The sequence below is a fragment of the Kogia breviceps genome, chromosome 5 (genome assembly GCF_026419965.1).
Source record: "Kogia breviceps isolate mKogBre1 chromosome 5, mKogBre1 haplotype 1, whole genome shotgun sequence".
In the NCBI taxonomy this organism is placed as follows: domain Eukaryota; kingdom Metazoa; phylum Chordata; class Mammalia; order Artiodactyla; family Physeteridae; genus Kogia; species Kogia breviceps.
Window position 1 is genome coordinate 68,966,220 of NC_081314.1, and position 24,947 is coordinate 68,991,166.

Below are 24,947 nucleotides of genomic sequence, written 5' to 3' on the forward strand. Positions count from 1 at the left end.
TTCTCTGCACATCAGTCTCCTACTCGAAAAACGGGAATCACAACTCCTGCCTCACAGAGCTGTTGGATTGTTCAGTGACAGCCTGAGTGACGATATCCAGTGCCTAGTAGGTGTGGGCAGTGAACCTGGATTTCCCTCATGGCTCTGCCACTTGCTCAGTGGGTGAATTTTGGCAAATTCAATCTCTCTGAGACTCAGTCTTATCATTTGTAGAATAGAGATGATAATGCAAACGTTAAGATTTCCGAGGAGGAATAAATACAATATTCAAAAAGCACATAACGGAACGTCTGGCATAGAGTAAAAACATAATACATCTCCCTCCCCTCTTCTCTGTATGACTGCAGCCACTAGGTGCTAACCTTTCAGGACCTCTACTGACTCTTTCAGTATCCGCCCCCACTAACCCTGGTAAATTAAAGAGTTCCCAACATTTTACTTCTCAATGTATTATTTCCTCCCTTGTATATTTCACTTAGTGTTTTCTTCTTAACTACTTTTCTCTGATGTCTAGTGTTTCTTCTTCATTGATTTCTGGAGGAAATACAGGAGTTGAGTTGTATCCCGGGACAGAGGGCAGAAAGCCTTCATGAAGGCTGTGCTGTTTGCATGGGACCTTGCAGAATGCAGAGGGGTTTAGAGATCATAGGCGGAACAGCGTGATAAAGGCACAAATGTGCCTGAGTGTGTGATATGTTGGCGGAAAAGCGGTGTCATGTGTCTGAAGCAATGGTTTGTAAAGTCTCCCAGGTGTCCTGGCTCATAGCAATCATAATTTTCTTAGCAGACCACGAATTTTTTTTTTTTTTTTAAAAGACTACCACACCTAGAAAAATGGTACAGATGAACTGGTTTGCAGGGCAGAAATTGAGACACAGATGTAGAGAACAAACGTATGGACACCAAGGGGGGAAAGCGGCGGGGGCAGGGGTGGTGGTGGTGTGATGAATTGGGCGATTGGGATTGACATGTATACACTGATGTGTATAAAATGGATAACTAATAAGAACCTGCTGTATAAAAAAATAAATAAAATAAAATTCAAAAATTAAAAAAAAATCATTAAAAAGACTACCACAAAAGCATGTGGTATATAATTCTATCACATGAACCAATAACAATTTTATTAGTAGAAAATGGGAATTTATTTTACATGTACATATAAAACCACAAGCATGAGCACATGTCTGTGAAATAAACAAGCTGTTGAAGACACGTGATGGGCTCTTCCTGAGGCTTTTCCATGAATTTTCACCAGGGACTTGTTTTTTTGCTTTGCCATCTGTAGGCTCTCACTAGCGCTAGGCAGAGCTGCTGGTGCCAAAGGTTTAACAAAAGTTGATGGGAGAAAACTTAACGTTGGGGAAAATTGTATCTTTGAGCACAATTTGGACAAGACTCCGTTATTCCATTTTAGTAAAGGAACATTTCTTTCCATTGGATGGGACTTCTGAGGGCCACTGAAATGCAGCCTGCCAGACGGGCGGGCGAGGACTGGGCTGGATGCAGGGGTGGGTGGTAGGGAGGGTGGGGGAGGTGGAGGGCGGAGGAAGGTGAGTTTGGAGGGAGTTGAGTAGGGACTGTGTGTTGGTGATCTGAGGAATCTGGATCTGATTCCTGGAGCAAGAGGGAGCCAAGGTTAAGCAGTTCTGGAGTAGGGGAGGGACAAGTGGAGAGGGGAAATCTGCAGAAGACAAATCAAATGGGTGAAGGGTGGCTTGAAGCTCATCAGAGCAGAGAGGTGAGAGGAAAATCATGCAGCTTTCAGATGAAGAGATAGGGGGATCAGAAAAGCATCTGTTAGGTGCCTTCTTGTCCAGGGCCAGATCACTCCAAAGTGCAAATAAACAGGACGGAGTCCACAGGAAGGATGGGGAAGGCTGTCAATGGGCTGCTGGTGCTCTGAGTGCCTCAGAATGACTGGCATCAACCCAGCACACCCTACTGCTGCTGCTTTCTGCCTCTGCTGGCTGGGAGAAAGGAGGTCTAAATTCCTTCCGTGAGTAAGTGACTAAGCACACGCCAGGCTGGGGAGGAGGCTCGTGTTTGCTCCTCCCCCTGCCTCCCTGCCCCCCACCCCCAACACCAGGGATTTCTTCCAGGGGCTCTTCATCAAGCCTGACCATGAATGGTAGAGGTCAATTCAAGCTGTTTTCCATGCAAGTCCACCACTGACAAGTAACAGAATCCTGCACACTGTTACATTTGTTATTTTTAAAGACTCGGTACATCATTACTTGTTAAGGGAGTGGGGATCAGAAGTAGAATTTGTTCTTTTCAACAGGCAGTCATGCATATCTATCAGGATACTTAAAATTTTTTTAAATTTATGGCCTAATTCCAGTCAGAGAAATTTTGGATATTTAATACTTGCTTTTTTAGTAGTTCCCCTCAAATTGTGTTTAATTTTTTAAATGAGTCTTCTTAATTCACCCAAACTGGGAATTTCATGTTTGAAAAGTTTTTAAAACATTACAGATTATAAAATCATTATATACCCATTGTGTACAATTAGGAAAATACAAAAAACAATTAAAAAATAAACGAACAGGTACCCATAATTCTAGATATGAATACTGTTGACATTTAAACATATTTTTTCCCTGTTTTTTTTTGGTTGGGGGGTGGGGCACTGTTTTTCATAATGGAGATTTTTTTTAACATAACTTTGCATTTTACCTAGCATGATATCATAGACATGTCCCCCAGGGCATTAAACATTCTTCATAAATTCCATTTTTAAGTTTTGCGTAATGTACCTTCTTATGGCTATAACATCATTTACTTGTTTCCCTGCTGTTGGATATTTGGCTGTTTCTGATTTTTTGAGGTTAGAAACAACACTACCATGAACAGTGTGTGTGTGTGTGTGTGTGTGTGTGTGTGTGTGTGTGTGTGTGTGTGTGTGGAGTATAGGTGTGACTGTTGGAAATCTGGCCATACTTTGTTGCCTGTCTCAGCCGAGGGTCAAAGGCTCCCTCCCATTGTGAATGACAGGCAAAGGGAGGGCTGGGCCAGAGGCATCCATCTGGCTCCTGGGAGAGGCAATAAAACTCAGAGCACAGGAGTGTTATCAACATCAGGGAGGTCTTGCAGTTCCACTTGGTAATGGGGGAATCTAAAAGACAGTTTTCCAAGGAAACATAGAGGTTTTCAAAAAGTCATTTGCATTGATTGGGTTAGTATTGTTTGGCTTTTAAATTACATGTGTTAAAAGATAGAGGATCTAATGAGTGGAGAGTAGCAGTTGCTTTGAATAAAAACTGGTAGGAATAGGCAGACATTGTCTTCTGTGCAGGCCAGCTCCCTTGGTGAAGCGGTCCCCTGGGAAGGAGCTTTGGGGTCAGCAAATCGGAATTCTGACTCGAGCTGAGCTATCTCAGGGCAAGTTGCTTGGCCTCTCTGAGCCTCAGATTCCTCACTTACAAACTGAGGTGGATGAGGACACCGTCATGGCTCACCTGCAGTTTGTTGAGAGGAACTGAACACCAAGTAAGGGGGAGGAAGTGGTGGCTGAGGCTGTGCCCTGAGGAGTTGCTAAGGCATGTTCTTGACCCAGAATTCTAAATAGATGTGCCTGTCCTCAGGACAGCCCAACCCAGAAGACTCACGCTTAACAGGACATGGAAACGAAGGGGGAGTCCTGGGTTATATTTTCAGAATCCACTGCAGGGATCTTAAGCGATCTCTCTTCAGGAGTTTAATAAATGGTTTAATTTGCACACACTGGGTTTCCATAACTGATAGTTCAATGCTGTGCTTCCCACGCCCGCACCCCACCCCCCACCCCCCGCCTGGTGGGGGACAGGGCTGGGCTAAGAGAATGCTGAAACATTGCATTCCTCCCTCAGACACTTTAAAACCCTGCAATCAAAGCTGAGGCCTTATTCGGAAACAACTGTATCCGATGACAGCTTATTATGGAAGGTTCTGAACTTCTAAGAATTCCTTAGTAGGAAACAAACAAAATACAAAGATCTCTTCCGAATTTTCTTCCACTAGGAATTTTTATCTTTCTGACTTCTCCAACCGTGCTGCATGTTTGCTAAAACGTAGGCACACAGATACAGGGCATGTGATACTTGGGTGGGCAGAAGACTAGCTTCAGTGGGCCAGGGAGCTGGAGAAAGTTTGGTTCAACTCCCACGCATTCCTGGGAGGTAGATTTCTCCATTAGCTCACCATGGACATCAAGTAAAGATTTCTGATGGGAGTGTGTTGGTGTGTTTTCAGATCCCAGGCACTTCTGAATCTGTAGAATGATAGGAAAGAAAATCTGGATCACCTGTCATATATGGGATGCTGACAGGCCCCAGGAGGTTTTATTTAGAGATATTCCAGGGGGAACTTACCATCCTGGCTTCATCTGCTCTTCTCTCTCAGGAGGAAAGACTTAGCTTTTCCTGCTCCCACCCTGGATGTTTTATTTTCACAGTTCTCTGAAGTGCCCTCAGAGAGCTAAGCGTCAGGCTGAAGGGACTGTGTATCTTTGCAACAGATTAGAACATATTCACATTTTATTTGTTCCCAGAGCAAATATTTCCCTTGGAATGAAACCGAAGCAGCGGAACAGGATCAGGCAGGACCTGCCACCAAAGACAGCCCCCCCCCCAGCCCCCAGGGCCTACACAGTTGGTTCTCCCCTATTGGCTCACTTAGGCCATAGAGACCCATATTGATTCTTTGATTCATTCAGAAATAATCAGTGAGTCCCACCCATGAACCAAGCACTGTGCAGGTTACAGAAATAAAAAGAGAAACAGATTCTGTCCTCAAGGGCTCATAGTCAACTAGAGGAGATAAGAGGTGTTTGTATATGAATGACTCTAATCTAGGTGAGAAAGATAAAAGTCTTCAGAACTCAGGAGATCAAATGCTCTGAGGTGGGTGATTATTCTGTGTGTATGTGTGTAAGGGTGGGAGGACAAGGGGAAGGTTGTGATGTGTATGTGCCTCTGTGTGTGTGTGCATGTTAATGGGAGTAAGCCTATGTGTCCCTAGTAAGTGGTGGTAGTGAATGTGGGTGTGAGTGTGTGGTAGTGGAGGTGCTATGTGTGCGTGTGTGTGTGTGTGTGTGTGTGTGTTAATCATGCTGGTGGTAGAAATGAGGTAGGAAAGACTTTTAGGCAAACGGGGGTGGGTAGAAAAAAGATGGGTGGGGTATATGTGTATGGTGAGGCGTGTGTGTGTGTGCACGTGTGTGCGTTGCCCTCGGTCGTGGTAGGGCTGAGAGAGGGAAGGTCTACTGGCAGGTGCAGATGGGGAGGAGGAGGAGGGCCCAGCAGGCAGAGGAGTTGTGCCAGCAAAGCCACGGAGATGGGACAGCTCTGGCGGGCATGTGCAGGGGGAGGGTGGGTGGTCAGAACTATGCTAGGAGGGAGGGTTTAGTTTTGAGAAATGCTTTCTGATCAAGACAAAGACCAGTTGGCACACACCAACTGTCCCTCGTCCTAAGCTCCTGCTAGGATCTTGTGTTAAAGGAGTCTTTTCCTTCCCTGAAGGTCAGACCCCAGCTAGAAGTCAGGCCTCCTGATTGAATCTCCGAGCGTTCACTGGGCCTTCTCAACCTGCACTGCCACACCAGGGGTGCTTCTTGCGGTTTCCAGCCTCCTGAGACCTCAGGATAGCGAAGGTGGATTCTACTGGGCTCGGGGCAGAGGAGGGTTAAATGCTAGGATCCCTGAGGCAAAGGTTAGAAACCAGGCAGTGTGTAGCTACCTGCCAGCAGAGCAAGGGGATCTCTAGCACCCTCACAATTCACGGGCTGCCTGGGCTAGGATCTGCATTTTGTGGAGCTTTTTAAAGAACAAACAAGGAGGCAGATGGTAGGAGCTGGCTCCCTTTCTCAAATTTTGGTTTGCTTTTCATTACTTTCCCCTTTCTAGATAGGGTCAAAGCTGCTGCATGATTAAACCTCGGCCAGATAAGAATGTTTTATTTCCATTTAATTAGACAAGGAAAAGAAACATTTATAGAAAGTCTAATATTTGCAAGATACATGTCCTGTTCATAGTTCTCTGAGAGGTAAATATCATCATCCTCATTTTAGAGATGAGAAAATTAGGGCTAAGAGAATTAAGGTAACTGGCACAAAATCACTCTGATAACTTCTGTGGTGAGTTCCCCATCACTGGTTTCCTAGCTGAAGCTTGAACCTGTCTGTTTGGCATAAAAGACCACGCTCTTTTTATAATGCTTCCTGAAGTTTAGGTGGCAGCATGATATAGTGAGGTGATGGTGCATTTTATCATCAGATGGACATGGTTTCAAATCCAAGCTCTTCCCTGTACTGATTGGGTATGTGAGCTTGTATTCCTTCCTTCCTTGGCAAATATTCCAGGGCCTGTTATATTCATGTTAAGCACTGAGTTGGGAACATATCAGTTAACTTCACAATCCCTGGCCTCTCAGAGCTCCAGTCTGGTGGATAGTGCAGACCATGAAACAGGCAATTGCGATGTAGTTTGAGAAGTGCTGTGATGGGGAGGCACCAGATGCTATGGGAGCTTCTCTGTCCAACATGGTAGCCACTGACCACAGGCTAATGCTGCCAATGTAAAATAAATACTGGATTTTGAAGACTTAGTATGAAAAAAATGTTAAGTAACTCATGAATAATTTTTATATTGAGTACAGGTTGAAATGATAATATTGGGTTGGCCAAAAAGTCGGTTCGGGTTTTTCTGTAACGTGAAAAACCCGAACAAACTTTTTGGCCAACCCAATATTTGGGATATGCTGAGTTAAATAAAATATTTGATTAAAGTTAACTTCACCTGTTCCGCTTTACTCCTTTTATGTGCCTACTAGGAAATTTAAACTTACATATGTGGCTCACATTGTATTTCGATTGAACAGCTCTACTCTGGAAGAATAAAGACATGAGATGATATTTCCTTAGTGCAACGATCTAAGAACACTTACCATGTGACTGCCCCAGGAAGGCACACAAGAGTTGCTTAACAAGTAGGAGTTTCTTCCCTTTTCCACATCATCTAAGTGGCCACTGTGGAAAGGGTTGTTCTTTGTGGGACCCTCAGTCCTCTGATGTGAAGAGGGTGTCAGGTGACAGCTCCAGAGCCTCTAGTTCAGCCCCCCTGAGGATTCCTTAGTCTTTGGGTCCTACTTCTTGAGAGGTAGCTGTTGTAATCCTTCTCTCCCCTCCCCCCAATAAAAACCAGGGCTGGCAATCAGATGAAATAAATGTTGCTTATTGCCATGACCCCAAGCCATCTTTGCTTTTCTTTATTTTAGCAGAGGAAAGTCATGTGCAATATTTTGAGTCTGATGTTCAATATCTTCATTGAGTTGAAAGAAAAGAGGAACTGTTGGATTAACGATAAGCTCTTTTTTACCTATTAGATTCATAAAACTGGGAAAGGTCTTGGGAATTGACTAGTCTCACGGAAATGCTTGCTTCTCAGAAAGTGAGGCTCTGAGAGGCTAGGTGGCTGGCCTTGGGTAACAGAGCCAGCCAAGCTGGATGGGACTGGGAACCCCTCTCCCAATCTCCCTGTTCAACATGCATCTGCCACCCCACATTACCCATTCTTCTCTGAGATGCTCCCTTCCAGCTCCTCCCTCCCAAAGGCTCGCCCTGTTTGGCACTTTGTCCTCTTCTGCTGCCTTCTCTCTCTGCCTTTGTGTCTTCCCTTTAATGTCAGGGGTGGCAGAAATGGAAGTCAAAAGATGGAGATAGGATAAAGGATGGGAAGAAATTAACAAGAAGAAGTGGAACAGAAAGAAAAAAAGAAAGATTTTGAATAGACATTAACAAATGAAGCCAGGGAGACTTTCTCGGCCTTAACAGAGTTTCAAGTGAGAAGACAACATGGGTGTGTTTAGAGGAGCATGGATTTGGCTTGAGCCTGGCCACATGGCTTTGGAAAAACCTTAGTTTCCTCACCTTTAATCAACTTCACTGGGCTGTAGTGAGGAGTAAAAGAGACCATGTTTCTGAAAGGACTTTGTGATCTGTGAAGCACCACACCCATGGTCGTTATTAGCACTCATTAGAGGATAGGAGATGTCAGCTGTGAGAGCAGGATGAATTAGCAGGGTGATACAGGTGCCAAAGCAAGCTAACGTGGCATCCAGAGCGAGGATGCAGCTCTGCACTTGTCCACCGTTTCTGTGCTGTGTTCAGCTCTGGGAATCGCAGTTTAAGAGGGACCTTGGCAAACTGTTGTCAGTCGCTCCACAGAAAGTTGCAAGAATAGCTTAGGGTCTGGGAGTCATGACATATAAAGGATAATTCAAGGATTTAGAGGATGTTTAGTCTGGAGGGGAAAAAAATAAAGAGTTAGGACAAGGGAGCTGTTTCCAGATATCTGAAAGCTGACCTGGAGAAGAGAGGAGAGATTTGTCTTGTGTTGCTAGTGGCCAAGTCAGGGCCCAATGATGGGAGTGAATGGGCGGCAGATTTGGGTGCAAGAGGAGCCTATCTAAGGCTCAGAAAACCACTCCCAGATGGGCTTCCTGGGAAGGTGGTGGGCTGCCCATCAGCGGAAATCTTCAAGCAGGTGTGGGTGTGCACAGACAGATGCGGTGCTGGTGAATCTGGCTCTGGCTGGAGGAAGGGCTAAGTGCTCTCTGGGAGCCCTCCCATTCTGAGACCATGACCATGTCCTGATCTCGCTGTTCTTTCTTTGCTGCTTCCATCACCACTTTTTGCTGCCTTTTGACTTTTTGTCCCCCCTGTGAATGGCTTTAGAGTTTTAGATTCAGAAATATTTCTGAATAATATGTGATAGTCTGCTTTAATGGAAAGTAGGAGGGAAGAACATCTAAAAACAAAGTCAGTTTTGTTACTTTTAAGGGCACACAGTAACCTGTTACATGGGGGGAGAAGCAGGAACATGGTCCCCTGTGTTAGAAAATCTTGTAAATGTTAATAGCAAATGGCTCATTCTTCACTAGTGTTTAAAACACAAACACAACTGCTTAAGGCCTTTGTTCTTGAATGCACCACCATTTTCCTTGTTTACCCAATTCTTTTGTTAGCTACAGATTCAAGAAAACTCTCACTATAAGGATTCAGTATCATAAACAACTTTCCAGATTCATAATTTCAGTGTTTTGCTGATTTGGTAACATGAAATTCTGTACAAGAGGGGTTTTCTTGGGCTTCCCTGGTGGCGCAGTGGTTGGGAGTCCGCCTGCCGATGCAGGGGACGCGGGTTCGTGCCCTGGTCCGGGAGGATCCCACATGCCGCGGAGCGGCTGGGCCCGTGAGCCATGGCCGCTGAGCCTGCGCGTCCGGAACCTGTGCTCCGCAATGGGAGAGGCCACAGCAGTGAGAGGCCCGCATACCGCAAAAAAAAAAAAAAAAAAAAAAAAAGAGGGGTTTTCTTGAATTCTTGCCTCTAGAAAAGCCATTTTCTTGAGGAAAATATTTTTCATGCATAGTTAGTGTTTCAGCTGGGAGGGTGATAGCTGAATCTCCCCAGCTGAGTAGGCAGCTAAGCTATTTCCAGCATTTTCTTCTGCCCCCAAGTAGCAATTATGCATCTGTCTCACAGTGGCCCTGCCTCAAACATTCTAACCAACATTTCAGAAACCTCCATCTAGACTCAGAGGCACAAAATAGAACTCGGTAGATCCAGGTGGAAGGGGGAGGGAATGTGTAGGAGTGAGTAACATTTTGCGTAGGTTTCCTGAGGTTGGAGTCCGTGTCCAGCCCCGAGGATGACAGCAGGGACATGGAGAAGACTGAGGGTTCCAGGCGTGAGTTTCAGGGCTTTTGTGGCAGGAAGAGCCCGGAGAGCAGACAGCAATGGCTCTTCAAACCCTGGGGAGTGGCCAGTCAGGCCAGTCTGGGCAGGGAGATGGGGGCTGAGAAGGCAGCAGGAGCCTGCGGCGAGCAGCTGCCAAGCATCCTCGGCTCCATCCTCCGGGGCTGCTGCCCCACGGCAGCGCCCAGTCCCCGAGGCTGCTGTGTTGGGCCCACACCTCCTTGCCCAGCCACATCCAGGTGTGACCTTGGACCCTTGGCTCAGGACAGCCTCCACCTGGAGACCAGCTGAGGGACTTGTTCTTGGGGTCTGAGTTCTGGGGCGAGGGGCAGCCAACTCTGATGTGGAGTCCACGGCCTCGCTTCCCCTTCACCCTTTCATTGCAGACCAGCTTCCTCTCCCCGTCTCTTCTGTCTAAGTGTGCTCTTCTGCAGGCTCCTCCCAGAGTGGTCCTGCCCTCTAGCAGGTATGGTACAATGGTTCTCAAGCTTTCAGAGGCACAAGGATCTATCAACAGTCCCAGGTTATAAATGTCAGGTCTCAGGGTCTTACTCTCAGAGATCATGATTCAGGAGATCTGAGTGGGGTGCAGGAATCTGGACTCCCAAATGTTTCTGATGGTAAGCAGTCCATGGGCCACACTTGGAGAAACACTAGTTTAGAGGCAAGAACTTGAATCTGGGGGTATGAGAGAGACAGAACTAGGATACTTATTGTGTTACTTGTTGAGCAAGCTCATCACTTTTTCTGCGTCGTTTCCTAATCTATAAAATGCTAACCACTTCGTAAGGGACTCTTCAGATGTCAGTGACATTGTGTACATAAAATGCTTAGCAGGTGCTTCTTTAATAGAATTTTTGGCTTCCTCTCCCCCTCCTTCAATCTCAGGAAGGTGGCAATAGAGTTTCCCTTCTTCCCTGTCTTGGCGTATCAGTGGTACCTGGCTCCCCCAGCAGTGGGCAACTGTGGAGAGGCTACAGAATAGTCTAGAGAAACATGCACAGCTCCAGCGCTCTTGGCTGACCAGACAATCCTGATTTCTCAAGCCATGGCATGAAAAAAAACCCACCAGGAGGTCAGAGGCCAGCCATCTGCTACCATTTTTATTTGCAGTAAACCACAGAATCAGACATACACACACACCGTACGTTACAGAACAAGTCCACGGCACTCTAGGCAGGCAGACAGACAGGCTGGAGCACGCACCCACCATTACAGAACAACATATCTATGGGTGGGCGTGTGGGCAGTGGAGGTGGACGCGCCGGGAGGGAGGGATCTGGGCCCTTAGCTAGTTGCTGCCTCAGTCTCAGCTGGTAGAGTCTGCATTTAGGGGCTGCCGTTGAGGGGTGTTAGAACCTTTAGCATCATTCAACCTGAGCCCAGAGTCACCCCCAAACATGGAGGTTTGGCTAAGTTCCCTAAGAGGAAGCAGTGCTTTTCTGTTGGTGGGACTGAATTTTCTCCGAATACACTGGCAATTAGAAAGGGTAAAAGAGGTCTGATACACAGAAGGGAAAATGTTTACACTTCAGCGATTGGGTATGTGTGTCTGTGTGTGTGTGTGTGTGTGTGTGTGTGTGTGTGTGTGTGTGTGTGTGTAGGTGGAGGGCTTATCAAAGAGTTTCCTTGTAGTGTTCTTTTTCCATGTTGGCCCCCCAAATCAGCTGATTTCTGAGCACTACGAATCCTCAAAAGGGAAAGAAGGTAGATTCTTGGCTCAGGGGCTAGGAGTAGCCCTCTGGGGTCAGCAGGGCTGAGGGGAGCCTTGGGGCTGGTGGAAGACCCACGAGAACAAGGATGGCAGCGTTTACTCCAGGTGAAGGCAAGATTGGTGAAGTGGGAAGGTCTTCAGAGCCCCCCTTGTGTGATAGATGGAGAAAGAGAGGTCCCAGAGGCTACAGGACATTTCCAAGGCCACATGGCTGAGACAGGACTATAGCCCTCTCCCTGTGTTGCTCTTGTTTCCCAGGCAGGGTTTCTTCCTTCAAACCACCATAGCTTCCTTCCTCAGCAGCCTCGATGGAACATTTCCCAGATTTTTCCAAGATAGAAGGGTCTTGTTTTCTGCAGAGAGAGAAAAGCATCCATCAGAACCTCCTTAACAGGTGGTGGCTTCTTGGAATTATGGTTACGTGCTAACAATAATCCTTTCTCTGAGGTCTCTACCGAGAATTGAGGATGATGGTACAGAGAGGCACACAAGGTGACTTCTTCCCATTCTACAGGAGAGGGCAGCTGTGCTGTACGCTGGGTCAGCAACTTGCTGTCAGATCCTTTTCTCTTTAGTTGGATCTCCTGCCTCTTGCCATCTGGAGAAGGAAAAAAAAAGATGCTGCAGGTTTTGAAATCTGCTTCCTTGTCAGGTGACCTGCCCATTAGAGCACATGGCCCCTATCAAGACCATAAGCTACCTTAGCAGGTTCGAATAGATCAAAAGGGGCACATTCTGGGGCACCGGGCCCTGTCCAAGCATTGACCTGGCCTGCTTCCTACCTAAGGGCCTGGGAAAATGGCTTTGGAGAGGAATTCTGTATATGGTGACATAGGAACCAAGGCTGAATGACCACCACCTATTATTCAATGACCATCAGCAGAGCACAGACATTATGCCATGTGGGCTACCAACTTGGTGTGAAAAGTTGGACTCAATGACATCTAAGGAAGGGCTTTTCCAGCAAGATGGGCCTATGATTCTGCAACTCTCTGTTCAATGGACTTTTCAGATCAATTGAGATAGTCTATCAAATTGTGACTCCGGAAGGGTTATGCTTGTGGGATTTTGCTTATTTGTTTTCTTTTTGTTGATTTTTATAGAATTCAAACCCTCAACTGCCATGGCCTCTTGTCCTTTCTTGTTCCTGATTCTGTTTTTACACTGAAACTAATATACTTATGGTCTAGGATGTTGAACTACGTCATGTTGGGTTAAACGTCCCAACAGTTATGTCCCCACAAAGGTGCTTTACCGCTGAGATGTGACTCAAAAGGTAAAGAGGAAAAGGAGTGTAGTATTGAACAGGGGGTAAGTGAGACACTGAGGACGAGAGAAGCTGTGAGATGCTGAAATGCATCCTGAGACTGGGCTCTGGACTATGTCCTCTGATCTTTTAAGCACAGACTTGCCTGGAGATAACAAAGTGGGTAGATATCTCTTATGATCCCTCTGATCCTCCGATTTTATGTAGAAATAGAATCACGGGGGGAAAAATGAAGAGAAACATCATGAGGATAAAAGGAAGAAGAAAAAGTAGAAGCAGCGGACCCTGGGGGTGGGTGGAGGTTGAGAAAAGCAGAATGTGATGGGAAAAAGTGGAGAAAAAGAAGAGAACTGCACTGAAACATGTTAAGAGGTTAAGGTACCTGCTTAGCAAATAGACATTGTTTCATCACAAACTCCTTATTGATGAATACATGAATAGATGCATTAACCATCCTCTCTAGCCCCATTTTACAGGTGGAAAACCTGAGATATCATTCGACTTGCCCAAGTCCCTGCTGCTAACTGGCCTCAGGGTAGGAAGGGGAGCCGGCCCCCGAGAGGAGCAGTGCAGAGCTGAGCAGAGGTAGGAGAGCGCTCTTCCCCGCCTGAGGCTGCGTGGGGACCAGTTGCCCTTGGGTCGTGGCCTGTGAAGCTCTGAAGGAGACAGGCTGAGGCCCCAGCCTTCTCTGGCTTTGCCTCCGGCTAACCATGCCTGGAGTAACTGAGTTACTGCTGAGGGCTTCACGGGTCCTCCCCGTCCCTTTCTTTTCCTTGATGGCCACAGAAGAACCAAACCTTGACCTAAAATCTTCCCTCTTCCTCTGGGGAGCCATGTGAAACATCCACTGGATTTGGAGGTTGGGCTCCTGGCCTTCCCTTGCTTTCTCTGTCTCCTCACGTCTCTTTGAGTCTCCTGAGTGCAGGTCCCAAAAGTTTCTCTCCTCCCTCAAGAAAATGGAGGCTGGGCAAGGATGGGAGTTCTTCCCAAGTCACGTGGAGGCAGGATCAATTTCCTGCAGATGGCCTGCCTCTGGGGACATCTGACAGATTTCCATAAATCCCCTTCTTTTCATCCCTTTGGGGGAAGACAGGAATTCTCATCTATTTTCTCTCCCTCTGCTCCAGCCCCTGCTCACAAACATCTCAGAAGGAACACCTGAGCTGGTGTCCTTCGAGTCATCAAGAAGGCTTCTGTCCAGGGAGATCAGCTCGGTGCTTTGTGACCACCTAGAGGGGTGGGATAGGGAGGGTGGGAGGGAGGGAGACGCCAGAGGGAGGGGATATGGGGATATGTGTATATGTATAGCTGATTCACTTTGTTATACTGCAGAAACTGTTATACAGTACAAAGCAGTTATACTCCAATAAAGATGTTAAAAAAAAAAAAAGCTTCTGTCCTCCGATCCCATTTTATTTCTCTCTTTGCTCCTCTGTTGAGGTCCTAAGCAGGATGGGCTTATCATGGAAAAGAGCCGAGGAAAGGGCAGTGCCACTGGGAAGAGGGCTCAACATATGCAAGTGAACTCTGTCTCTTACTCCCCCTCAGAAGACCGTGCCCATTTTGAGCACTGAGATACAGGAGGGGATCCTGTGCTTCCTCTTCCCTGCTACCAAATGACTCACGAACAGCAGTATAGACAGGCCTCTGGTTCCGAGCAGACAGAGAAAAGGCAAGTCACGTTGCCCAGAGGAGGCAGCAGGGGTGTGCAGACCCGGCCCGCCGTCGGCTCCGGGAAGGCCTGTCAAGAGCTCTTCTCCAAGCCCCAGGGAGCTCATGTGTTTTCACGCCCATCAGTGGGTCCTGGGCTTCAGGGTGCTGGAGGTTAGGCTGGAAGAAGGAGCTCAGAAGAGACTGTGTTCTTCCAAAGAGTGGGTGCTCTGGGAAGAAAACATGTTCCCACTGGCAGGAGGATGAAAACAATCTTCATTCCCGTCTTAGTCAACACCGACTCTCACTCCTCATGGCAGCCATGTCAGGAAAGGAGAAGGTGGTACTTGGTCTTACGAGCCCCATGGTGTTGGGAGATGGCGTGGTGGGCTGGGGTGTTTAATGAGTCAGAGGTCTGCAGCAGTGCACTGGGGGTAGAGATGAGAGAGCGTTTCTTCCTGATGTGTGGGAAGTCGGATGGGTGCTCAGTTAGGTCCACTGGCCACAGGCTGGGAATCCGGCCTTCGGTGAATACCAGGCCTTGCTTTCCAGTTGTTGCTGCCACCTAGGCTGTTCTTAAATAATAACTCATTTCATTCATTGACTGAGATGGGCTGAATATTCTGAAACCTGCTGTCATTCATTTTACCATCCTTCCTTTGGTTGGGCAGAGTCACTTTTGAAAGCAAGCCAACCAACCACCTTGCCCACCGTCTTGTCCAGAACATCTGCAGTCAGCCTGCCCTGACCCCAGCAGCCGAGCACAGAGCACGTGGAACGTTAGCTGCTCCCCTTACACTTTGCCCACTGAAAATGATAGCTTGCCCTGCTAAGTGGGCCTCCCAGATGGTCTCTCGGGGCTTGACACAGCTCCAGTTCAGTTGCCCCAGCGGAGGGGGAAGGCCTGTCTGTACACCTCAGCAGCTGTCCCCTCCCCCACTCTAGCTTCCTCGTCTTCACGTGGTGGGGGCAATAACCAGAACCGGTTTTTATACGAACCTGCAGATATGATGTTACTGTTTTATTTGTCCCAACTAGTACTGTGCCTAGTCTTCCTGTAACTCCTACTGTTTTAAACAATGTTTATTTAAAAAATAAGAACACGCATCCTTCAGGTACATTTCTAACTCCTCCAGGTGCTTTGCATTTTCTCTCTGGCATCATCAGTGCTTGTAACACTCCCCGATTTAGTGTCTTTTAGAATTTAGTTAACGTGCTGTTTACCTTCCTCTTTTCAGATTAATCAGGAATGTTTTGAATACAGCTAAGATGTTCCTTGGGTTCCACCCAAAACTTCCTCCTATCAGTGACAGAGCAATGTCCTGGTTAACATCTACTTGTGACAACTGGATTCAGTCAGTTGAGAAATGACTGAGCTCAGATGCACAACACCCTGAAATCTTCCTTCAGCAACATGGATGATACACACAACGTTTAACACTGAAGAAGGGATCCCCCGTAATGATGTATGTGTAGTATTTTGGTGCGAGGTGTCATGACATCTATAATTTAAAGTATTCCAGTAGAAAAAAAGATGAAGCAAATATGGCAAAATGATAACAACTGTTGAATCTAAGTGATGGGTCTATAGATTCTCATTATACTTATGGCTCTACCTTTCTGTATGTTTGAAGATCGTCATAATAGAAATTATTCCCAGATGGTCTAATTCCAGGAAGTATATGTAACTGGGGGTGGGAGCTCCAGGAGGCTGATGGGGTGGATGGGAGTGGGAATTGCTTAGTCCTCCTAAGTTTATGATCATTACCTTAATGCCTGGTGGCAGCACAGTGTGATGACAGCAAACCCCACACAGCAATTCAATGACATCCTCTATCATTAACACCTTCCATGCACACATGGTTCTCTACGTTAAAAGCTCTAGTTCTCAATCTTTTCACCTCAAGGATGTTGGGGAGAGAGGAAATATTCACCAGGAAAATTTTTCTTTTCTTGAAGATCATGCCATTTTCTGATAACCACTTGGTACCAGTTTTTTTTTTTTTTCTTTAAAGAAAAGGACAAGAAAAATAAAGTTCATTAATTACTTTGAAAGTACTGTTGTTTAGTCCCTCCATAGCAGACTTTCTGGAATCTTTCTCTGGATTGCCACTTATATTGTGACATTTATAAATTCTTTTTTTTGGTATTATCTAACAGAAAAAGAAATTACCATTTTTATTGCCCCTCACTTGTAATTCTTGCGAAGATTCCATTTTAAAAATAATTTTTTTGGAAGGGAAAAAGTTTTTTTGCATTATTCTAGAAGCAGTCTTTTTACTCCAAATTATGATTCACTCAACACATTTTTAAAAGGACACTTCAAGTCTCCATCCCACCTTTAGATATCAGGTACTAAATTCTGATGTTTGACTGCCTGACCTCACTTCACTGGACCTTTGATGTGGTCTCTGTATCTTTTAATACGATCTTTAATATTCTGTGAATACTCTGATCTGGCTGAACACCAAGGTATTCACGTTGGTGCTCTGTTCTCTGATCGGTGTCTTAGGAGGCGGCCCCACTGTGCCTGGGAGAGAGGGCCTAAGAAGGGAGGTGGGCAAGGCATATATGGACTTGCTGCTGTCCAGACCTGCTCTGGCCACTGCACCCAAGCTAATGCCGTTTCCCACTCCAGCTCTGTGGAAGGGGGAGGGGAGGGACTTGGATTTCGTTTTGAGAAGGAAGTAATCATGCACACGGGTGGGGTGGGGGTGGGGGTTTGGGTGTAGTAAATCCCTGTCACCGTGTTTGAAGCTCAGCGGCCTCAGCCAGGGCACTGCCGGCACAAACATGGTCTCTGAAAGGCAGATCCTGACAGATCTGAATTCCAGATCTGCCCCATGAGATTTGCTCCATTTCCTCATTTGTCCAATGGGGAACCATATAGCTCTGACTTCATAAGGTTCTGGTGAAGTTTAAAAGTGGTCATAAAAGCAATAGGCTTTGGACTGGACAATAAATGATAGTTGTTATTTAATAACCATTTCATCAATGCCTAGACATTTCCATTTTACCATGAACTCAACGTTAAGCGTGTTTAAGAAAAAAGGATTTCTCAGTCCGTTCTTCCATTTTTGGACTGAGTGTTCAGGCTCATCTCCCTTGCCCAAATAAACCTGCTAGAAAACCCAGTTCTCTATCTCTTTTCATCTCATGAGTCTGTATCTTATTATGCTGATCTCTTACTGTGTTGTAATTCCACTTCTGTGCTATCTTTTTTTGTTTTGTCAGTTCTGACCTGACCTCTCAGAAGTAGACTGCAAATATTTCTGTCTTTTTGTCCAAGTTGAATTTCATATTTTCTGAATCATGAAGCTGCCCTCCATGTGACCTAGAAAGCCCTTTGATGATCCATATTTAGCTGTATCCATCACTCAACAGATGTCTGAGTAGTTAAAGGCCCTCATGAGCTCCCTCTACATCCTGTGGTTTCAAGTTTCTGAGCTGTTAGTTAAAAAGCTTTAATCCCTTCTACCCGCTTTCCCCTACCCATTCCAGGGTAGAAGAACAGATACCCATTTTAGCTATTCATTCATTCAACAAGTATTTACTCATTACCTGCTACATGCTTGATACTGGGTTAGATGTTACCGTCTTTGCTTCCAAATTGCATTTTCTAATTTGACCCATTTAGACGAGTACTCCAAGTTTTTTGATTATTCCTCTAGAATCTTCATTGAGCATCCAATTAAATGGTCTCTTCTACCTGTAGTGTTTCCTGACCCCTGGGAGACTCAGAGGCTTAATCGCAAACCCTGGTGCCTTGCTATAATGCACCTGCCATTGCATCTACAGATTCCAAGATAACATAGGTTCAGCTTGGGATCCATCTCAGGGAGTTTAGTTAGCAGGTAAGGCTTCAAGGCTCTGCTTGTTGGCTTCCACCATGAACATGAAGGACGAAGTGGGAGCAAGGGTGAAATGCCCTGCAAGTTAAGCAGCTAGTTTCCAAAACCCCATGGTTTTCTGTGTCCCTGGTTTCCCACAGAGATGCTCAGGAGGAAAGATGCCTCTGCTTTTTGAGCTCTCTGGATCTTGCCATTAGATAGCATCTCTTGGCATCTGAAAGGCAGCCTGCCATTCTGTTCTCCCGTGGAACACAGATGGCCCAGCCCACGTCTATCACTAATGAGGATCACATGCAGAGCCTTCTTGCTGGAGGCTCCCTTCTACAACCCTAGCTCTCCTTCCCTGTGCAGGCCAGTCCCTGATGACCATGGCATTTAGGTCTGAGAAGGCTGCTTGCTGCTCTCCCACTCACAGAGTTGAATAGAAAAATCTATTAGGTGGGCCTTGGGAAACAATTCTCATTCAGCTAGAATTTGAAACATTGAGGATTAAAGGATGGCTGACAGTCTGATTGCAAGGGTGAAGTTTTGGGTTCTAGCTGCCCATGGAGGCTGTTGAGTTTCCATATGAGCAAGCACTGGAAGTTCTTCAGTAGGAACATGAGTAGATGGCCATACAGAGGTTGACCAGGTAGGACATCAATTTTTCACTGCTGTGTAATCTCACCCAGGATGATGGTAGGGTTGGAAACAGTGAGATAAGAAGGCTAAAGGCATTAGAATATAGTAGAAAAAGCATAAATGTTAATGTAAGACAAACCCATGTCAAGTCTCTGCTCTACTACTTGCTATCTGTTTGACCTTGGACAAGGTACTTCACCTTTCTATGCACTAACTCCTTTTTCTGTGAAATAAGCAAAATGCCCAGATCATTAGGATTAAATGGGATAGCACATGAAAAGGCCTTGACACAGTGCCCTGTACTCAGCAGGCCATAAATGAGAATTCCCTTTCCTGTTTTCTTTCTACAGTAGAAATTTAAAATATGTACTTGAGTATGGTGGAACGTTAAGGTGAACTAAAAATGATGGCCCCATGTGAAATTCTACACAATTCTGTTCACCTGTTTTATGCAAAACTTGACTGGTATTTGAGATGTAGGATAGTTTGTTTTTCCTTGCTATTTATTGCAAGTTGGATGCAGGTCTGGTACTTGTGACTAGGAGAACAGTTCCAAACTGCTAATATGAACACCAACAGAAATGCAAAATCTCTTTTGGGCTTAACACTGTAACTCATTCCTTTAACTTTCAGACCTGCCAAGGAAAGATCACCACCACCACTAGATGCCCTTGAGGGTGCCAATGATTTTGGTCAATCCCGCCATGTACAAGTGTGGTCTAACTGGTCAGTACTAGTTAGACCAGAAAGTACTTTTCTAGAACAAGGAGAAAAGTACTTTAGAAAAGTACTCTATGAATATTATTTTCTGATCCAGAAATCTCTCTGGGAGTCATCTTTCACTCTTTCAGAAAACAATGGACACTGAGGTTTGCTGCTCAAAAGGAAGTACTAGACCTATTGATTTAACACTGATGCCTACAAAAATAGTTTCAACAGCTTTTAAACAAGGTAGATCAATCACCGCTTGTTCCTCCTCAACTAGGTCAAGGCTCTACCTATAAGAGCAGGTGGCTGTTCATTCCCTCACAAGTCAGCTCTTTCCATATTCAGCCAGCTAGCTCCAAGAGCGGTCATTAAATTGAATAAACATCGATCCTTTCCACAACTGTGTTCTTTAGACCTGGTTCTGTCCTCTAGAGCTACACAGATGAAATCTGACCCCTGGCAGCTATCCTGTTTTCCCCTTAATTTCTCCACAATCCCTTCTCCACTCAGGAAGCAAAGAGGCCAGATCCTTGATTTTGCTTGAAGACACATAGAGGGGAACAATAAAAGTAGTTAAACAATCACAGAAGAAACTAGAAAGAGTGTCTTAAGAAGAGAAGCTCCTTGTCCTAGAAAAGTACTTTATGCAATATTATTGCAGAGGATGGTTACTTCCATGTTCCCATCTCCACGGAGAACAAAAAGAAGAAATGGTGGGCTTAAGGCAGTGTTTCTAATCTATGGACGTCAACAGACAAGTCAAAGTCCACCATTTCTTCTAGAAGGGGATCTAGTACTTGACCACAGAACTCTTTTGTTCATGGAGCATTTTATGGATACTGGTATTGTGTGAAACACATTTTAGGAAATTACGGTTTCAGTCAGATATGCTGCAGAAACTTAAACTAGACTTTTGAAATAACTTCCTGATTGATTATGGTCAGATCCTGGGACTGGTGGCCAAGGAACACTGAAGTTTCCTTCCTTGGAGGGTTGGTAGACTCTTCCTCTCTCCCCTTCTCTCTCCCTTTAATATCAGCATTAGACATCCATCTGCCTAGGAGCCTTGGGGTGTAGGTCGGTGACACAGGGAATCTGGGAGTCTAGATCCTTCCCATCCCCAGCATCTATTTTTATGGATCTCAGTCATGGTAGTGTTCCACGGAAGGTACAGCCTAGCTAGGGCTGAGGGTTTTGGCTAAGAGGAGAGGGGGCTAGAGATGGGAAAAGTTGATGCAATTATTTTTGGCAGGAGTTGGAACCAAAGCAGCAGGAGAGAGTAAGTTTTAAGACTCTTTGGCAAAGTAACTTCCTAATCTGTCACTGGGTATGTGTAAAAAAGTGATTAGTGGGTCTCTATATTTATCATGATTACTCACAAATATGTAATTTACATAATATATACAGCACATTAAGTACTATGTCACCTTATATAATGTCCATATGTATAATGTATATGCATGTTATGTAACGCCAGTCTGGAGGTTCTTCCAGATTCTGCCAAGTATTTCCTAATTTATTTGGCAATTTTAACATATCTTTTCCATCTGTGGAAAGAACTCTCTTGAGAGGAGCTGGTCTCTGACCTGAAATATAATCATTCGACTAAGTCTGTCTCCATTCTCAACTCACTGGAGGAAACTTACAAAGACCAAGTCATAATGAGATGCAACGACTAGCCCATTAGTCCAGGGACAACATAATGTATTGAAGACTTCCTGTTTCATTCTTTTTACTGCTAGAGGGGTAGAACTGTGGGGGCAGGTGAGAACATGTCTGGGGCATGGCCAGAATCAGAATAGGATGAGGAATAAGGGAGGATTCTCCCCTGACTGCCTAACTTTGAGAAGTCACTAAATTATAGTAAGCCTTGCTTTCCTCATTATTTAGATGGGGCTAATAGCATCTTCTCTGTCAACCTCAGGGGTTGCTGTGAGGAGCACTATGATGAGGTGCTCCACAGTGAGAAACCACAGTCCCAGTAGTTAAGGGATGAGTTGCAAAGTCAGATTAAACACCACCACCAGACTTACTGAGGTTACAAAATCGAAAGTACAATTCCACCGATGTTTGCTATACTTTGTGGCTTTAAGGAGGACATGGGACATGTCTCTCAAGCAACATTGCCAGTCCTGTGCACCACAGTGGGAAGGCAGGGGCCAGTCTCTGACTTGTGAGTCTCTAAGAATCACTTTCACCTGTTGATAGTGCCATGTTCTCATCAGCCTCAATCTTGGGGGGTTGAGGCTGAAACACATCCAAGAATTTCTGCAAATGTCTTAGAATCAGTGACCCCAAATTGAACCTGCCTTCATTTCAGAATTAAGTGGCTTCCAAGATAGTACCTGTTGTCATTATGAGCTTGTTCGTCCCATCCCCAAGGAGCCCATCATTTCAGGACATTCTTCAGGTGGCCTGCTTTCCCCTTGCCCAGTGTTCTGCACTGTTAGGTTGAACAGGATGGTTCTAGATCTCTGTCTTAGACGGTCCTAGATGACTGCTTCTTTCAGAGTTAGGATCAGTTTGTACACACAATCTTAATTTTCCCTTCCTTGCACAAAGTTCCTGACCCAGTGTTAGGAGATTAGAGGGAGCTCAGTGGAGTGACATCGAGTGGGTCCAGGTTTCCTTTTCAGAAATCTCAGAGGGGATGGAGGCTGAAGGAGCAAAGGTGCCGAGGTGAATGTTTCTTTCTACCAACAAAGCTCTCCACAGACTTGCCCTCAGGGAAGGCGGTGATGATGCTGCCAGCTGAATGAAGCCCACTGAACTCTGCTGAGGCCCCTCTGGGCACTGGCTGGCAGCTCCCTGCTGAGGTGCCTCTGTCTTCCTTGTGCCTCTCCACTGAGGTCATCCGGGCAGCCAGAGGTGTTTTTAGATTAAGAGACTACGATGACCATGATGAGATGACATGTGGAGAGTTTAATCTGAAGATCTGTCTACTGCCTTCAACCCTGGACCAACTTCTCACCAGGTGAGGCCAGAGAGAGTCTCTGGGAAGTACTGGAAGGCCTCATTCTCTCATGTGGGCTTGTCCCGTCCACACATGTGCCACACGTTCATTCCTCCCTGGTAACCTGGATCCAAATGGAATCGCTTTTCAGTGACCAGAAATGACCCTTTTCCAAGATGTGTAGGTTCTTTTCTCTATTACATATCTTCTTAGCGGTACCTAGTCCCAAACCACATTAGCCAAGATACCATGGACAAGTCTCTTAAATTTTCCGAGACTCAGTTTCCTTATCTGACAAATGGGAGAGTAAATCCTGCCCAGCATAGCTTTCATGTTGTTTTGAGGATCCAGAATAGAAATTCTCAGTCTCTTTATGATAAGGAGATACCTTAATTTCCCTTAAATCTCATGATCACCACGGGGCAATGTGCCTTGACAATGAAATGGCAGAAACGGGGAGTCAGAGCCTTCTTTTTCTTTCCCACTTTCTGTTCTTGTACTGCATATTTTTTTCAATCCAGAAAAATCCACCAGTAAATAAATATTTGTATATATAAATATATATATGCTACATATATGTACACACACCTAAGCCCTTCAGTAGGGCCTTCAGGTCGTGCTCGGGGAGTGGTCATTGCAGAGGCAGGAGGGAGCTGCCTGACGCCTTGTCTCCTGGTCGCCTCAGCAAAAGGCCCTTTCCCTCCCATCTTCTTTGCCTTCAGGAATAGTCTGCCACCAGGGCTTGGAACTCAAACAGGAAACACGCTGTGGCTTGAAAAAGAAAGAAGCTGGGGGTGGTTTTTTTTTTTTTCTTCCCTTTTTACACAATATTATGACACCAATTTGAAAAATAAATCTCAGTTTCTCTGCTTTCCCTCCCAGGTGTTCACAGAACTAAGAAAATAAATACCACATCTAAGGTGTGCTATGTAGGCAGCTCTGGGGGCTCTTGGAGCCGGCTCTAAACAAACACGCAGCCACCAGAAGGCTTCAGGAAAATCACCAGTGCCCACTGAGAGTGCGCAGAACCAAGAAGGGAAACACAGCTTTCCACAGCCTTTCTGCCTCCTCAGCAAGTTCCGGGAGAAGCTGTCACTCGAAGGACAACCGAGAAACCAGCGCGCGTATGCCGAGTCCTGCCAAGGGCTGCTATCTGAGAGTCGGAGGTGTTTTTGTCTCCTCACAGAGGGACCTTTGTGAGCGTCCCCTGGAGCGCAGGCTCTTTCCCTTGGCCACATCCGATCTCCCCTTAGACAGGAAACCTGCAGCCTGCTCCTTGCGAGCGGCGAGGAAACTTGCAGGGGTGGTGGAAAGAAAGGGGGGGTTTCTCCTTCAGTTTCAGAAAGTCCCACTCAAGGTCTTCTGGGAAAGTGGAGGTTGCTGCATGAGCCAGCTGCACCCTGGAGGGCCCTAAGTCCATTCACAATGTCCTGCCGGCACTGGCTCTGTTGGAGTGTGTCCATGGTTGAAATAGAATGGATGTCAGGGTGAAGCCTTCTTCCTGAAGGGTGGCTTGGCTTCCACTGGTTGGAGAAGAGTGCGTGTGTGTGTGTGTGTGTGTGTGTGTGTGTGTGTGTGTGTATGTGTGTGGTATGTATGTGTGTGCTTCAGTTTCTTGTCTTCTCTCTTGGTTGAACTGGCATTGGGCATAGTATCTAGTCTTTTGAACGGCTCTTCCTCCTCAGAGAAAAGAAGCTGCTCTTCTGGGGGGGCCCCATCATCATAGGCGCTTGGTTCTTGTGAGTAATTTTAATCTAAAAGCAAAGAGGCAGAAATGAATTAGTGGCCTGCAAATCCCAGGAGACTATGGGAGAGCAAGCTGCAGAGAGAGGAAGGGAGGCCAGCTTCGGGCTGGAAGGAGCCCCATGCAGAAGGACGACTGTCCTTGAACAGCTTCAAAATTGGCAACTGGACCCTGACTGGGCCCGGCATTTGGCACTGCTGGAAGCAAGGGGCGGAAACGCTGGGGAGAGACAGGTGGGAGCTTCCCACGTGGCTCAGCTGAGCTGATCACCTGTCTCATGTCCTTGCTATTCATAGTCTCTCAGAATGTCACAGCCGGAGGAGACCTCAGGGACCATCTCATTCAACCCCTCTGCAGGACAGATAAAGGAATGGAGATCTCAAGGCTCTCTTGAGCCTTGGATTAGCCTAAGGTCGCACAGAGAGGGCCGGAACAGCTAGAGCCTAGTTCTTTGGATTCCCCGCCTCCACTACTCCTGGCCATCCTGCCTGGGCAGTGCATAGATGTCTACCAGTAACTCCAAACTGACCTAGAGGCTTCAGTCTGACCTCTGACCCAAGCGCTACTCATGTGGAAAGTTTGCAAGGGAGTCTCTTAGGCGTTTCCTCTTGTCTTAGTCTTCTAGGGGAGACCCAAGTTTCTTTTAAAAGCTTTTACTTTTGTTTGAATTTTAGGTTTAACCAGTGCCTTCTCCTGCAAACTTTA

At 46.0% G+C, this 24,947-nt stretch overlaps 1 protein-coding gene across 8 annotated transcripts in view; it reads right to left on the reverse strand.

Annotated features, from left to right (window-relative positions):
• Window positions 1-10,810: 10,810 nt before the first annotated feature.
• Window positions 10,811-24,947, reverse strand: part of DGKG (diacylglycerol kinase gamma) — a 216,003-nt gene continuing 201,866 nt past the window's right edge. For 5 of the 8 annotated variants that reach the window (XM_067034174.1, XM_067034178.1, XM_059063715.2 and 2 more), the window contains 3 exons: window positions 21,579-24,252; window positions 11,904-12,046; window positions 10,811-11,801 (listed from right to left, as the gene is read on the reverse strand). In XM_067034174.1, the coding sequence (XP_066890275.1) occupies window positions 24,154-24,252 (99 nt within the window). In that variant the 3' untranslated portion in view covers window positions 10,811-11,801; window positions 11,904-12,046; window positions 21,579-24,153. The remainder of the gene's footprint in view (window positions 11,802-11,903; window positions 12,047-21,578; window positions 24,253-24,947) is intronic. The other 3 variants (XM_059063714.2, XM_067034179.1, XM_067034176.1) reach the window with 2 other exon arrangements.